At 45.1% G+C, this 13761-nt stretch overlaps 1 protein-coding gene across 1 annotated transcript; it reads right to left on the reverse strand.

Moving 5' to 3' along the window:
* Positions 1-10195: 10195 nt before the first annotated feature.
* LOC125526419 lies at positions 10196-11230 on the reverse strand. Its single transcript, XM_048691133.1, has 4 exons — positions 11073-11230; positions 10815-10977; positions 10663-10735; positions 10196-10579 (listed from the first exon to the last, which is right to left on the reverse strand). The coding sequence occupies exons 1-4, from the start codon at positions 11110-11112 to the stop codon at positions 10325-10327; spliced, it is 531 nt and encodes a 176-aa protein (XP_048547090.1). The 5' UTR covers positions 11113-11230; the 3' UTR covers positions 10196-10324.
* Positions 11231-13761: the final 2531 nt, after the last annotated feature.

Raw genomic sequence — 13761 nt, forward strand, 5'->3', positions numbered from 1 at the left:
AATTTACCAAGTTAAAAGAGCGTTGTCGTCGAGGCCACCCCGAACCCTAGAAGCGTTGCCGAGGCCACCCCAAACCCTAGAAAAGCGTCAAGGCCACTAATATGATTCCTTGTTGTGATTACTAGCTAGGTCTACGTTTGCCACTAATATATCCATCTGTCATGTTTGTATAATAATTGCCATGTTGCAATATTTGCAGAAACTATGGAGCATGGCCGAGATGAGGCCGCAGAAGAGGTGTTGGGCGACATAATCGCAGCCGGAGGTGATGTCATGGCGTATCTCAACGACACCGATGGTCTGGAAGGAGAGGGTGAAGCAAGCCACAATTATCGAACTATGGAGGAGGAAGGACATGATTATGATGGCTCCGGTGACCGAATGCCGATGCAAGAAGGAGATCGTGATGACGGCTTCGGTGACCGAACAGAGTCCGGCTAGGTATATATATTAATTAAGCCTGTGCTGACTAGCTAATTGATGCCTTCATTGTTTTGGTATGTACACATATTAACTCTCATCTTTCTTCTTTTTTCTAGCCCTCCGGATCGAGCACAACTTCGGTAAAGAAACGAGGCCCGAAGAAAAAGTTGCGCCCAAATGAAAGGTTCACGATCACAACAATCGTGCGCGATGGCCAACCGATTGAACCCATCCGAACCAAGGAAGCATTTGCTGCTCAGTGCGAGGTTCTTGTTAGGGACAAGATCTCGATCAGCATCCACCAATGGTGTAAGCCTAAGAAGGAAGAACCTGAGGTGTCTTATGTCAACGATATGCAGAAAGATGATCTTTGGACCACGTTGAAGGCAAATTTCACCCTACCGCCAGAGGAGGATCCGGAGAAGCCAGTTAGAGAGCCATTGATCAAGTCTTATACTCTTAAGAAGATGGCAGAACTATTCAGGAGGTGGAAGAATGAGTTGAAAACAACGTTTGTCGACAAAGAAGAGACACCAGAATTCACCGGCCGGTATGAGAAGATCAGAGATCACTGGGACGCATTTGTGGCCCACAAGACATCGGATAAGAGTAAGAAGATGTCAGCGACAAACAAGATAAATGCTGCGAAGAAGGAGGATCACCATCACACGGGGTCAGGTGGCTACCTCAAAGCCCGGCCGTTGTGGGCCAAGGCTGAGAATGACCTGCTTGATAAAGGGGTCAAACCAGAGACATTGCACTGGCCAGACCGTTGTCGGACTTGGTTCTTCAGGGTTGGTGGAAGCTTGGACCCTATAACAAGGAAGTGCATTTTGACGAACGAGAAAATGCGAATACCCGTCATGAAGCTTTAGGAGTATATCGTCGCAGCGCAGCAAGGGACGTTCGTTCCAGACAGAGAGAATGAAGCTCACAATGGCCCTCGGGAATCCTGAGCACCCTGGGCGGACACGAGGCACGCAGGCTCCGTTCCGTGGAAGGCTGGGTTTTCGGACGCAGGTGGTTACAAATGCCAGGAGAGGAGGAAGAAAGTGGAGCAAACCGAACTGCAGAAGCTCCACGCAAGGGTGCAAGCGCTAGAGGAACGAGATGCAGTTCACAGCAAGCGATCTGCCGAAGCTACCCCGCCATCTCAGCAGAGAAGCAGCGTGGCTTCCACCGAGCTACTTCAGCTGGAGCCTGTCTTCACGGTTCCTACTAGCTCCCCGTGGATGCTATCATGGAGTCTCAACATTGCCACCTTATGACGGAATGGCAGAACTTCAAAGTCAAGGCGGCTGTCGGCTCTGTTCGACCTCCTGAACCCGGCGCAACTTTTCACTGCCGTCCAATTCCAGAAGGATATGCTAGAGTGACGGTGGACGAAATAACGGAGGGATTTGAGGACCTCGAGCTTGACCACCCTACCGGTGAAGGGGAGACTCGGCTGGGTTCTGCTCTGAAGACTCCATGCCTATGGCGGAAGGAGCTCATCAACCTTCCGAACTGGACGCCTCCGCCTCCGCCTCCTCCTCCTCCGGCGAGTTAGGGCACTCTGCCTTCTCCTCCGCCTCCTCCTCCGCCGAGTGATCAGGGCACTCTGCCTCCTTCTTCGGCGCGTGGCGGCACTCCGCCTCCTTCTCCGCCTGCGCCGGCGCACCCGAGCAGCCAGCCTCCTCCTTCTCCGCCTCGTCAGCAAGGGCGGAAGAGACCCACCGACGCTCCGGCTGCTCTGGCGCGTCGTACTCGTTCTCCTCCGCCTCGTAAGGCAAGCAAAGAAGACAGCCGCAACCGCTCCGTCTGCTCCGGCATCTAGCAGTACAACCAGAGGCGGGAGGCAATTCAGATTTGGTCCATCTCTAAAGCCTCTAGAGAAGTTACTATATGAGAGGTCCGGGAAGGAAAACAAGAAGATCATGGAAGCCGAAGTGAGGGACTTCTTTGAAGCGGTGAAAGCAAAGAAACATCCACCTCCGGAGGAGAAGATAGATCCGGTGAAAGCAAAGCGCACACTCGATGCCCTGAAGAAACCACCATAGTCTCCGCCGAAAACCAACTATGAGCGCATTATTGGAAAGTCATTTATCGAAGCGGAGCGGTCCGGAAGTACTATCAGTGATTGAAGGTTAGCAGAACGACGAGCTGGGAAAAAATTGCCCAGCTCGGCGAACAAGCGAACCAATCGTAACCCCCGCTCAAGGTGTCTAGATATCGTCGCTAACGATCCGAGGATGGTGCCCGGTTATACCAATCTTGGAGATTACCTACCCGACGATGCACATTATGATATAATGGAGGTGGACGAACACAAATACCAGTACGGGAAGCCTCTCGTCAGAGATGGAATTACTCTGAGAACGATGATGCGAAGATTCCATGATTGGTACATGAAAACATGCAATGAGTCTGGGGGAAGGATACTTTGACGCTCAGAGTTAAAGAGGAGCACGACCTCGTTGGAATTGAACTGTTGTCTGTTCCATTTGAGGAGTTCTTTGAGTGGTTTAATCAAAAGACCCTCGATAAATTAACGGTCACTTGCTACTGTCTGTAAGTACTACTTTTATCATTAAGTCTCTCTATATATAGCTCAGCTCTTTCATTGCATGTATATATAATTATCCTCACTATATTATGCAGATTGAAGATCGTTGAATGCAGAAAAGAAGAAATCTATGATATTGGGTTCATTAACACAAATCTCATAGATGAATATACGATTAAATTTGATGCCGAAGAAACCGAGGCCAACTTGCTCAAATCGTTGCTTCAAAATCAAAACAAAGATAAAATACTCTTTCCTTACAACTTCAAGTGAGTGTTACTGTCTTGTGCATATTCGATTTCCCTTATTACTCGAGGTTATTGTAATGTAATTGATGAGTTATGCATGCATGCGCAGCTTCCACTATATTCTCCTGGAGATTAAGCTTTAGCAGGGACTAGTAACCGTCTTAGACTCAAGACGAAAATCTCCCGAGACCTATACGGACATGAGTAAAATGCTCGAGAAGTAAGTTCAATCGATCATTATCGCACCATATCGGCAACTTTTTGTTCATTTCCTGATATCAAGTAATTGTTTTCTTTGTCTCGCAGGGTTTGGAAAGTATTCGCCGCACAAGCTCCGGGACTGCCGGGGGAGCTGCGATGGACGCAGGCTGGCGCGGGCGGGGGTGGGGGGGGGGCTGCGATGGACATACCTGAAAGTAAGTAGTACAAGCTAGCTACTTCTGCGCATCTCGATCCTGTTGATTCTAGCTACTTTCATCAATGCCATTTATAATGCTTCATCATCAGTTCGATTGACCTCTATTTCTTATAAAGTGCTTGTGGCAGGAAAAGGGAATGATTACTGTGGATACTACGTTTGTGAGTTCATCTACAACGCAACTTGCAAAAAAACCCGGGCTACTCTAAAAGACAATTTGATGTGCGTAAGCAATAATATTCACAATTTCATTATATTACCATCATTTGTGTTAAGTTTCATTCATATATATGTATTGACCCCCTTCTTCAAATTAGATGTGGAGATGCGGGATGAACTCCTACCACAAGATCGCATCAAAGCAATTCAAGAGGAATTGGCGGGATTCTTTCTTGACCACGTCATCAATAAAGCCGGAGAATACCATTTGGAAGCTGACTTCATATATAATTAGGGGATTATATTCAAAGAGATCTTAATATTGTATATATGTAGCCAGTAGCGCCAGATAGATATACAAAAACTTGTTGTTTGACCAATCTCTCGAGAAGGAGAGGTCGATATCACTTCTCTCTGTATGAATATGTTCATGAAGAACTTCTGTATTTAATGGTTTCCTTCATTTGCTTACTAGCTAGCGTGTCGAGGGCCTCTCTATACGTATAGTATGTAGCGTCGACCAAGCACGGAGATAAGAGAGGACACTTCTCTCTATTAATTAATTAGCTACCTAACACAATATATGAAACCCCTTAAATTAACCATACAAAACCCCAACCCCCCCCCCCCCTTCAGAAAAAAAACAAAAACCCTAGCCCCTGAAATGCTGACGCGTGGATGCTATTGGTCCCGGTTGGTGCACACCAACCGGGACAAAGCCCCCCTGCCAGGGCAAGCCAGCGGCCACGTGGAGCCCCATCTGTCCGGTTGGTGTAGAACCGGGACTAAAGGTGTAGGGCTTTAGTACCTGACCCTTTAGTCCCGGTTCCCGAACTGGGACAAATGGGCCTTACGAACCGACAAATGGCCCTTTTCTACTAGTGTGTACATGAACAGTAACTCGAAGTGAGGTCCAACGATGGATCATCGTGCTCGGGGGATGCCGACACGGCCACCATGGTGCGGCTGTGCTACCCGGGTTGCAGGCCATCCGTGGAGGCGCCGGAGAGTGCGACTCCGCCCTCGTCAACGTCAATTGCGAGGGTCGCCACGGCCTCCGCGCCCTCAGCCTCGCCATGAAGGGCACGCCGCACTATACACTCAGTGTACGGTCCACGGATGGCCTTGTCATTGGCACGCCAACAAAGGGGATGTGCGTCGGCAACAGCGTTCGGCACCTACCAAGCAACAAGCAGCACCCACCCTTCGGTGCACACTGACGCCAACGAACGAACACTGTTGCACGCTCGGCACATAGCCACCATTCTGCGCGACACGATGATTCGGCCACCCCCACACTACCCATCGCGCCCGCGGCTAGTCCCAATCGCGGACGCCATCTTTATCCCTACGACCGCTCATGGTTCATATCGTCGCCTCTGCGCCACGCGCTGCACGCTTACTAGTGAATGAAATGTCGCAGCGATAGGTCTATTAGCAGTGTTCATGCTATACAAACGTTGCTAGCATGTTAAATATTAGCAACATCCTTGTCAAGTGCACGTCGCAAAGGTGGTGGATCTATGTACCGGCAGCGCTCCTCGACAGAAAACGCTGCTAATATTACCAACCAAAATAATTGTCCGTGGTCTTCTCCTCTGTGCGCTCACTTCCTTTCTCTTTCTCTTCATTCTCTATAAGAAAATTGTATATGTCAGTACTCAAATACTGTACATACATATCACTTGTGACTCACCAGACTAACCCTCGAACCCTCGCTTCGTCCTCTCCGAGGCGACTCGAGGGTTCTCAACCCTAGCGCCGCCACCCCCTACCCACTCCCCTTCCACTCCGCCGCCGGCCTGAGGTGCCGCCCCAGGCTCGCGACGTCACAGTCGCGCGTACATCTACCTGATCAACCAGGTGGCGGCGAGACCGATCTACGCCTGTCCGCATCTCGTTTAAGGCCTAGGGCCGCCGGGGCGGCCGGCCCATGCGGAGCCGGCATGATCCTCCGGGCAGGTGGCGCCGTGGGCACTGGTGATGCTGTCATCTTGGCTGCGCGGGTAAGCAAGGGGGCAGCGGGCGTGGGTCGCGACGCGGTGGTCTCCTTGCGGACCGCATCAGCATCTTGTGAAGAAGGCACGCCTCATCTGCCCGATCTGCTTGATCCCCTTCGATTCCAGTGGCCGGCGTCCCCCTTGGTTGCTGTCCTTTGGCTCGGTTGTTGGGAGCTCGAGGCTGTGTAGTGGGACCGGGATCGGCTAAAACCCCTTGGCTAGCGCGCGCCACAACGAAGTCATACACATTGTGTGACCCGAAACCCCTCCTTGGAGGCTCGCGGTGAGTTCCCACTCCTTCCTCTTCCTGGGCCTCCTGCACAAGTATGAAGCACCTCTGGTCGTCCCCTGTATGGGCAGCAGATGGCGCCACTTGCGCACGTCGTATTCCTTGGTGGAGGCGTCGCCAGTCGGGCTGATAGCAAGTACACGTGCCGCGTGTGCATGGTGGTTGGTCGTGGAGCCAGTGCGCCGGCGCTTGTGCCGTCCTTATTCACTCTCGCGGCTGCCCCCAACGGTTTATACAGTCACATCGTCTGATGGCTAGTCACCATGTGGCAACGCTAAAAGGTTGATCCAGACATATCCGCACGGCAGTACCATGTCCCGAGCTCATTGCTCCCTCTCCTTGCAGCATTCCGGTGCCAATCCAGTGCGCATCCTGGATGATTCGCGAACTTCGGGGATTCTGTCCTAATACATCCGAGTGCGGTCTGTCCTACGAGCATAACGGACGACCAGTTGTGCACTCCTCACTGTACGGCCGCCGCGACAAGACCACTTGTTCTTGGACAAAACTATTGGCCGGGATCTTTCTGAGTCTTTGCGACCAAGTGCACGCATGCGTCCATACGCGACATGCCTTTAATTCAGACACCATCAGCTTCCCTCAGTCCGTCAGGTCCATAGCCTGTTAGAGGTGATGCATTACGCCGCTGCATTCGCCTTCCTATGCACGCTTGCTGTTTCGCCTTGAATGCTGTTCTGTCCCAGCGCCTTTTGTATCAGCCCTGTTTTCTTTCTTTCTTTTCCTGTTATCGATTAGCCTTATCTCTCCTTCATATGCAATCCTATGTGCAATTGGCTCCTGGGCTGAGCTGATGGCCTGTTCACATTCAAAGCCAGGCTTATTGAGCGCCTTTATCCTCTAACACAGCAAAATACATATCAACTTGTGTTATTGATTACCTGTATAAGGTCAGCCTACATTTTCACGCGTCCAAACACAGCTCCAAACCTCAACACTGCGTAAAGCGCATCTGGAGTCGAGTCATCTCCCTGCAACCAAGTAGCCCCAATAGTCAGCACTCGCTCTACAAAGGAGCAGGCCTACGCGATCGTTGATCTAGAGAGGGACAAACAACACGGCAGCCTATTCCCCAATTTGAAAAATTCATTATATATTTACGAAACCCTACTTCTTTCTAGCTTCCATCAAGAGATATAGTATATCTATAGTCTCAACCATCTTATTTCTCTTTAAGGTAGCGCGGAAATAAATCTTCTACGCAATGAAGAAAAAAATGGCTTCATTGTTAGGCGTGAACAGAAGAAAATTTGAACACCTCTCAAAGTTGATTTTCAGGATTCACCACTGCCCCCCCCCCCCTCTCTCTCTCGTCCAAAAGCTAGCTCCCCACCTCTACCCCCATTTCGGCCCATAGACCTCTCCGGGCGTGCATGGCAGCCAAGGCCAATTCCGGGGAAATACCCTTTGCCTGCATGTCGCCATGTCTTGCATGGGTGGTGGGGAAATACCCTTTTGTTCTGGGTGTATGTGCACCTCATATGAGATATTTTTAATAAATAAAATAAAGGACTGTGCTAACGACCAGTCGACTCGTGGTCGTCAGCGACAGATCCGGACGATTCCGCCCACGTACGATCCACTTCGCTCCAATTTTCCTGGCGCTACATCGATCCACTGCGGATTTTTTTTCTTCTACCCCCATTCGGCCATGACCTCTCCGTGGCGCGCATGGCAGCCAAGGCCAATTCCGGGGAAATACCCTTTGCCTGCATGTCGCCATGTCTTGCATGGGTGGTGGGGAAATACCCTTTTGTTTTGGGTGTATGTGCACCTCATATGAGATATTTTTAATAAATAAAATAAAGGACTGTGCTAACGACCAGTCGACTCGTGGTCGTCAGCGACAAATCCGGACGATTCCGCCCACGTACGATCCACTTCGCTCCAATTTTCCTGGCGCTACATCGATCCACTGCGGATTTTTTTTTCTTCTAGCGCAATAAAAATAATTGGCGGAAGTGGGATTTGAACACACTACCTCTTGATAGCCCACAGTAGCTTGCAACCACTCGGACTAGATTGAGCTAGTGATTAGATTAAGACATTTGTTTTCTACGTATAGTACAGGAAACATGCTTTTTCAGTTTTTCCCCCTGGATTTATGTACTGCACAATATTCATGGATGGATATATGGTGTCTCCATGCCACTCATGTTATACTAGTTATCTAGAATTTATCGGGGGATGTTTCTGCACTTATTTTAACGGAAACAAAAGTTACCGGGGTGTTCACACGTAAGTTATCAGGTGTGTGACGTGTAAATTATCATGTTATCGGGGTATATTTTTAATAAAAATATCTCCGAGTCAGAATTATCGGGGGCTTGCGCATAAGTTATCAGGTCTGTAATGCGTTAAAAAAAACCATGCTATTTACGCAAAACTTACTGGGATATATTTTCAACAACTTTTTTCTGAGGGTCAAAAAGGTTACCATGGTATTCGTACATGAGTTATCAGCTCCGCGCTGTATAATTTACCATGCTATTTACACTTATGTTACCGGGGGTATCTTTGCAACGATTTTTTTCTTCCGGTTCAAAGTTATCATGGTGTTTGTACCTAATTTAGCAGGTCTACAATATGTAACTTACCACGCTACTTACAAATAACTTATCATATGTATGTTTCAACAACTTTTATCCACTAGGTCAAAAGTTACAACGGTGTTTGTCCATAACTTATCAGGTATGTGGTGCGTATTGCAATGCTATTTACACATAACTTAGTGGGGTTATGTTTTGAACAATTTTCCTCAGTTAAAAAGTTATCACGATGTCCATACATTAGTTATCAGATCTACGCTGTGTATTTTACCATCCTATTTTTACATAGATGTTAGCCCCCCCCCCCCCTCATGGTGCAAAAATACCATGGTGTTTGTACCTAATTTAGCAGGTATGTAGTACGTAAGTTACCACGCTACTTACACAAAATTTATCAGGGGTATGTTTAAAGAAAATTTCCATTGGCATAAAAGTTACCATGATATTGAGATGTAAGTTATCGGGTATGCGACACGTGTATTACCACACTATTTACACAGAAGTTATCGAGAAATATGTTTTCAATGGTTTTTTCTAGGTCAAAAAGTTAACGATGTTTGTATGTAAGCTATCAGATTTGTGGTGCATAAATTATCAAACTCATTACAAAGAATTTATCAGGGGATATTTCAAAACAAACTTTTTTTTCTTGACGACACATGAGAAAAAAACTTCATTCTATGTGAGCGGAATGTTTATTTCACTAGAAAAATGTTCATCACTACAAAAAGAGAGATAAATACAACATGATGCATCAGCCCTTACAAAACCTGGACTAGATGGTTTTGTCTCTAGGTCAAAGGCAATGTTGTTTTTCTTTCCCACTCTCATTAAATAAGGTATAAAATCCTGTTAAACTAGTAGGAAAACAGAACATTTATATGTACCGGTTGGTTGCGTGTAGAGGGCTTCATCCAATTGGTTGTGGGTTCGACTCCTATTGGTGCTTCATTTTATTTTTCGGTAGCTTTTTTCACGCGCTAGAACTGAACAAGCGGTTTATCGAGCGCGAGAAGCGGATCCAACGGCTCGTACGTGCCTGTCGCTAATTGCCAGTCGGCAGGAAAATAGCATTCTCGTAAAATAAAAGCAAAACAAGTTGAGAGGTTGTTTTAGAATAAACTTGACTTTCTTTTGTACTACTATTTAAATTTTCATGAATAAAAAACCAGTGTTGACTTTAGGGCAAAAAAATAAAATTTATTGCCATTATAGGTCACTATTCACACTATTTTGACTGAGAATTTTGTCAACGGGAGTTTTATTTTTGTGATTTTTTAAACAAGTACAATAGAAGGTCAGGTTTGTTCAAAAACATTTTCAGAATGTTTTAACTTTGTATGTAAGTACTATATTTTTTAAATATAGAGTGGTGTGCCTTTTTTCTTCCTGGTCTCTATTTTCGGTGGTTGGACACGCCACTCCCCTGGGTTCCCCGTGTGTTTGTGCCTTGCCTTTGGAGTATTACTATTCTACCCGTCCAGCTAACCTTCGTTGGCCGCCATTCTTTTTATTACAAATACGTAGAAAAAACCCAGCAGTCTGATACTCTTGTTTACTAGTCAATTACTGCAGTTGAATTTGTTCTCGCATCAGTATTTGAGCCGAGCCATCGCATTATTTTACTGCCACATATATCCATATACAATCACTCGGTTGAGACATGATCGATCGATCAGAGCTTTTTGGTGTGGACAAGGAAGGCGACGGCGCCGGAGGTGGCGAGCGGAATGACGGTGTCGTCGGAGAGCCATCCCAGCCCCGGCAGGACCCGCTTGGCCACCAGCGCGCACATGGGCGCGCCGAACAGGAACATGAGCAGCTCCGTCGTCGCCTTGCCGAAGCTGAAGCTGTCCCGCTTCACCAGCTCCCCGCTCATCTTTGCGAACTCCTCCCGCTTCACCTCGCCACTCCCCGCCTTGTGGTGCTTCTGCACGCCCACACGAACATGAGCACCCCCTCGATTCAAGCCACACGTACTGACCGGACTGAAGAACGCGGCTACTAACTCACCGTGTACACCTCCTGCAGCTTCTCCCTGGGCGGGATCCTGTACTGCACCTGCCCGCGCTCCTCGCAGAACTTCCTGGGGGGTTCGTTCAGCGGCGATGATGAATGCACGATGGACATGAACTGAATGCATGTAAGGTTCGGAGAAAACTTACTGGATGAGCTCGTAGATGGCGTGGTAGAAGTCGTCGAACGAGTCCACCTTCGCCACGTGCTCGTCGTACTTACTCTCCATGAACTCGATCAGCTTCTTCGCCTCATCGGGCTTCAGCTCCGCCTTCTTCTCGCTCTTCTCCGCGGCCTGGCTCTTCTCCACAACTGTTTGATCAAAACATATACATATATATGTGCTTAGGTTCATTGAGTCAAGTCTGAATGTTGTGCCGAGAAAAGAACAACGGCAATGTGTTCACCTTGAGGTGTCTGCTGCACCTCGGCAGCATTGTCAGCCATCTTCTTCGATGAAATGCAGGAACGGATGGTCGGTCCCTTGTGTAGACTATTGCTGCGTATATATTATGGCAGACTGCTGGCCAGGTTCCTTGTGTGGGACAGAGACAATGGCATTGCCTCGGCAGGAAGCAAAGCTGGGCAGGAGCAAGGGGAAAAGGAGCCCCCAAGGTCAGGAATCATGTGGCCATTGTCGCACGGTATTCCGTAGCTAGCTGCAAGCTGCACCTGCAAGCATTTGGGTGCAGACCAAGCAAGGTTCAGACTTCAAACAGACACCGTTCTCTAGCTTTGCCCTTACTCCTGAATCCTGAGAGAAGGAACAGAACGTGCACACATGCATATGTAGTTTGTGGGGAATGTAGCGAAATGTTGAGCGAACGCGTCATATTTCCCGCCTAAATCTGAAGAACTAATAGGAGTGCAAGCTTAGTTTCACAAGTAGCTGTCGGTGAAGAACAATGTCATCAGAAAATGGAACAAGTGGGCAAATACAGATGGATGGTACGTGGGCCAGACGAACAAGCGTGTACGATTACAATGGAATTAATTCTGTGGGAACCTGGCACAATCTTGATGAGGTCGCCTTGGCGCATCGCGCATAAGATGTGTGCACGCAAGCACTGAGCTTAGGTGAAGCAGATTCGGAATGTGACAGAGGCCTGATATAGGCCTATTTCTTTCTTTCCTACATTTTCATTCTTTGTGCCAGCGTCCTAATATCTATCTACTCTATCACATCCCCGGGCATTGACATGGTGGAACATTTGCTATTATTGGATCACTGCCGTTAGCTATCCACCCATTCATTGTAGTTCCATATGCATAATCAGAAGATCACAACCGTTTTCTGAAAAGAAGTCCAGAATATCTGTTTGTAAATACAAAAAATGAAGATACAGATGTAGCAGAATCATAGTTATCTCCGCAAAAAAAATCATAGTTATCAGAATTTAACTCCTTTTTTCTCTCATATAAGCCACACATGACGCGCTATCCTGAGAGGCGCCCCTATATCTCGCATTCAGCGAGACGGGAGGAACCCTCGCTGAAGAGTGGCGCGAGTTAGGCCGGCTCAGCCGCGCAAGAATGACATCCTCGTTTTTTGTTTTAGTTCTTTCATGTTTTTTTATTTCTTTTCCTATTAACTTTTATTTGTCCTTTCAAATGTTCTACATAAATATATACAAAAATCACTCTATATAAAACATTTGAAAAAAGTTAACCAAGTATTCAAAAAATGTTAAATGTGTATAGAGAAAATATTTATAATGTATATATATAATTTATAAAAAAGTGTACAAAACAATTTGATCATGCATTTAAATTTTGTAATCAAGCATTTGAAAAAATGATGTGCAAGTGTTAATCAAGCATTTGGAAAATGTTAATGTGTATAGAAAACAAGTTGACCATTTATGTAAAAAAATGATGCAAAATATATAATCTTGTATATAAAAATGTTAATCAAGATTTTTAAAAATGCTTAACAAGTATTTCAAAAATGCTAATCAAGCATTTGAAAACTGTTAAATATGTATAAAAAATGTTTAACATGTATTAAAAAATGATGAAATTTTTAGACCATGTATATAAAATGTTAGTCAAATATTTGAAAAATATTCAAACAATATTTAATTTTTTAGTTAAGCATTTGAAAAATGTTAAATGTGTTTAGTAGACCATGTGTTCAAAAAATGTTAATATTGTATTTAAGAAATGTTAATCATTCATTAAAAAATTGTTGACCATTCATTAAAAAATTTAATCTTTTATTTGAAAACGTTATTAAAGCATTTGATTATTTTTAAATGTGTACAAAAAATGTTAACCATGTATTAAAAAATGTTAAATTTCTATTTGAAAAATGTAAGGTGTATTAGAAAAAAAAATTCACATATACAAAAAAACATAGAAAGAAAACCAAAAGAAACAATGAAAATAAAAAATATAGACAAAAAACAATATAAACTAAACAAGAAAATAAAATAAAAAACAAAGAAACAAATGCAAAAAGAATAAAAAAGCTAGAGAAGAAACAAAGAAATAAAGAAAAACAAAAAAAAGAAAGAAAGAAAAAAACCCAATGAAACCTGAGAAGTCCTGTACTATCAACCAGATGAGATATGGCTTTGAAAGGTCGGAGTCAGTCTCCTCTTTTTCTTTTAGGTCATTTAGCAGTTCCTCAATTAGCTTTTTCCCCGAGAAAGCCTTCCCGAGATTCAAAGAAAAAGGTTGAAGGTTGACCTCTGGGATTAGCTTTTTCTTTTAGGTCATTTAGCAGTTCCTCAATGAGTGAATTGAGTTCGCAAAAATAAATATATTACAGAAATTTCTCTTTGTAAAAGAGGAGACTGATGTCTACTTATTGTAATTTTTTTCATGTTTTTATTTATTTTTATTTTTACTTTTTTTTTCTACTTTCAAATGTTCTAAATAAATATATTACAAAAATCACTCTATATAAAACATATGAAAAATGTTAACCAAGTATTTGAAAGATGTTAAATGTGTATAGATAAAATGTTTATCACGTATACGAATAATGTATACAAAAATAGTGTACGAAATAATTTGATCATGTATTTAAATTTTGTAATCAAGCATTTGAAAAAATGTTGTACAAGTTAATCAGGCATTTGGAAAATGTTA

Source organism: Triticum urartu, unplaced genomic scaffold, assembly GCF_003073215.2.
Source record: "Triticum urartu cultivar G1812 unplaced genomic scaffold, Tu2.1 TuUngrouped_contig_1002, whole genome shotgun sequence".
In the NCBI taxonomy this organism is placed as follows: Eukaryota; Viridiplantae; Streptophyta; class Magnoliopsida; order Poales; family Poaceae; genus Triticum; species Triticum urartu.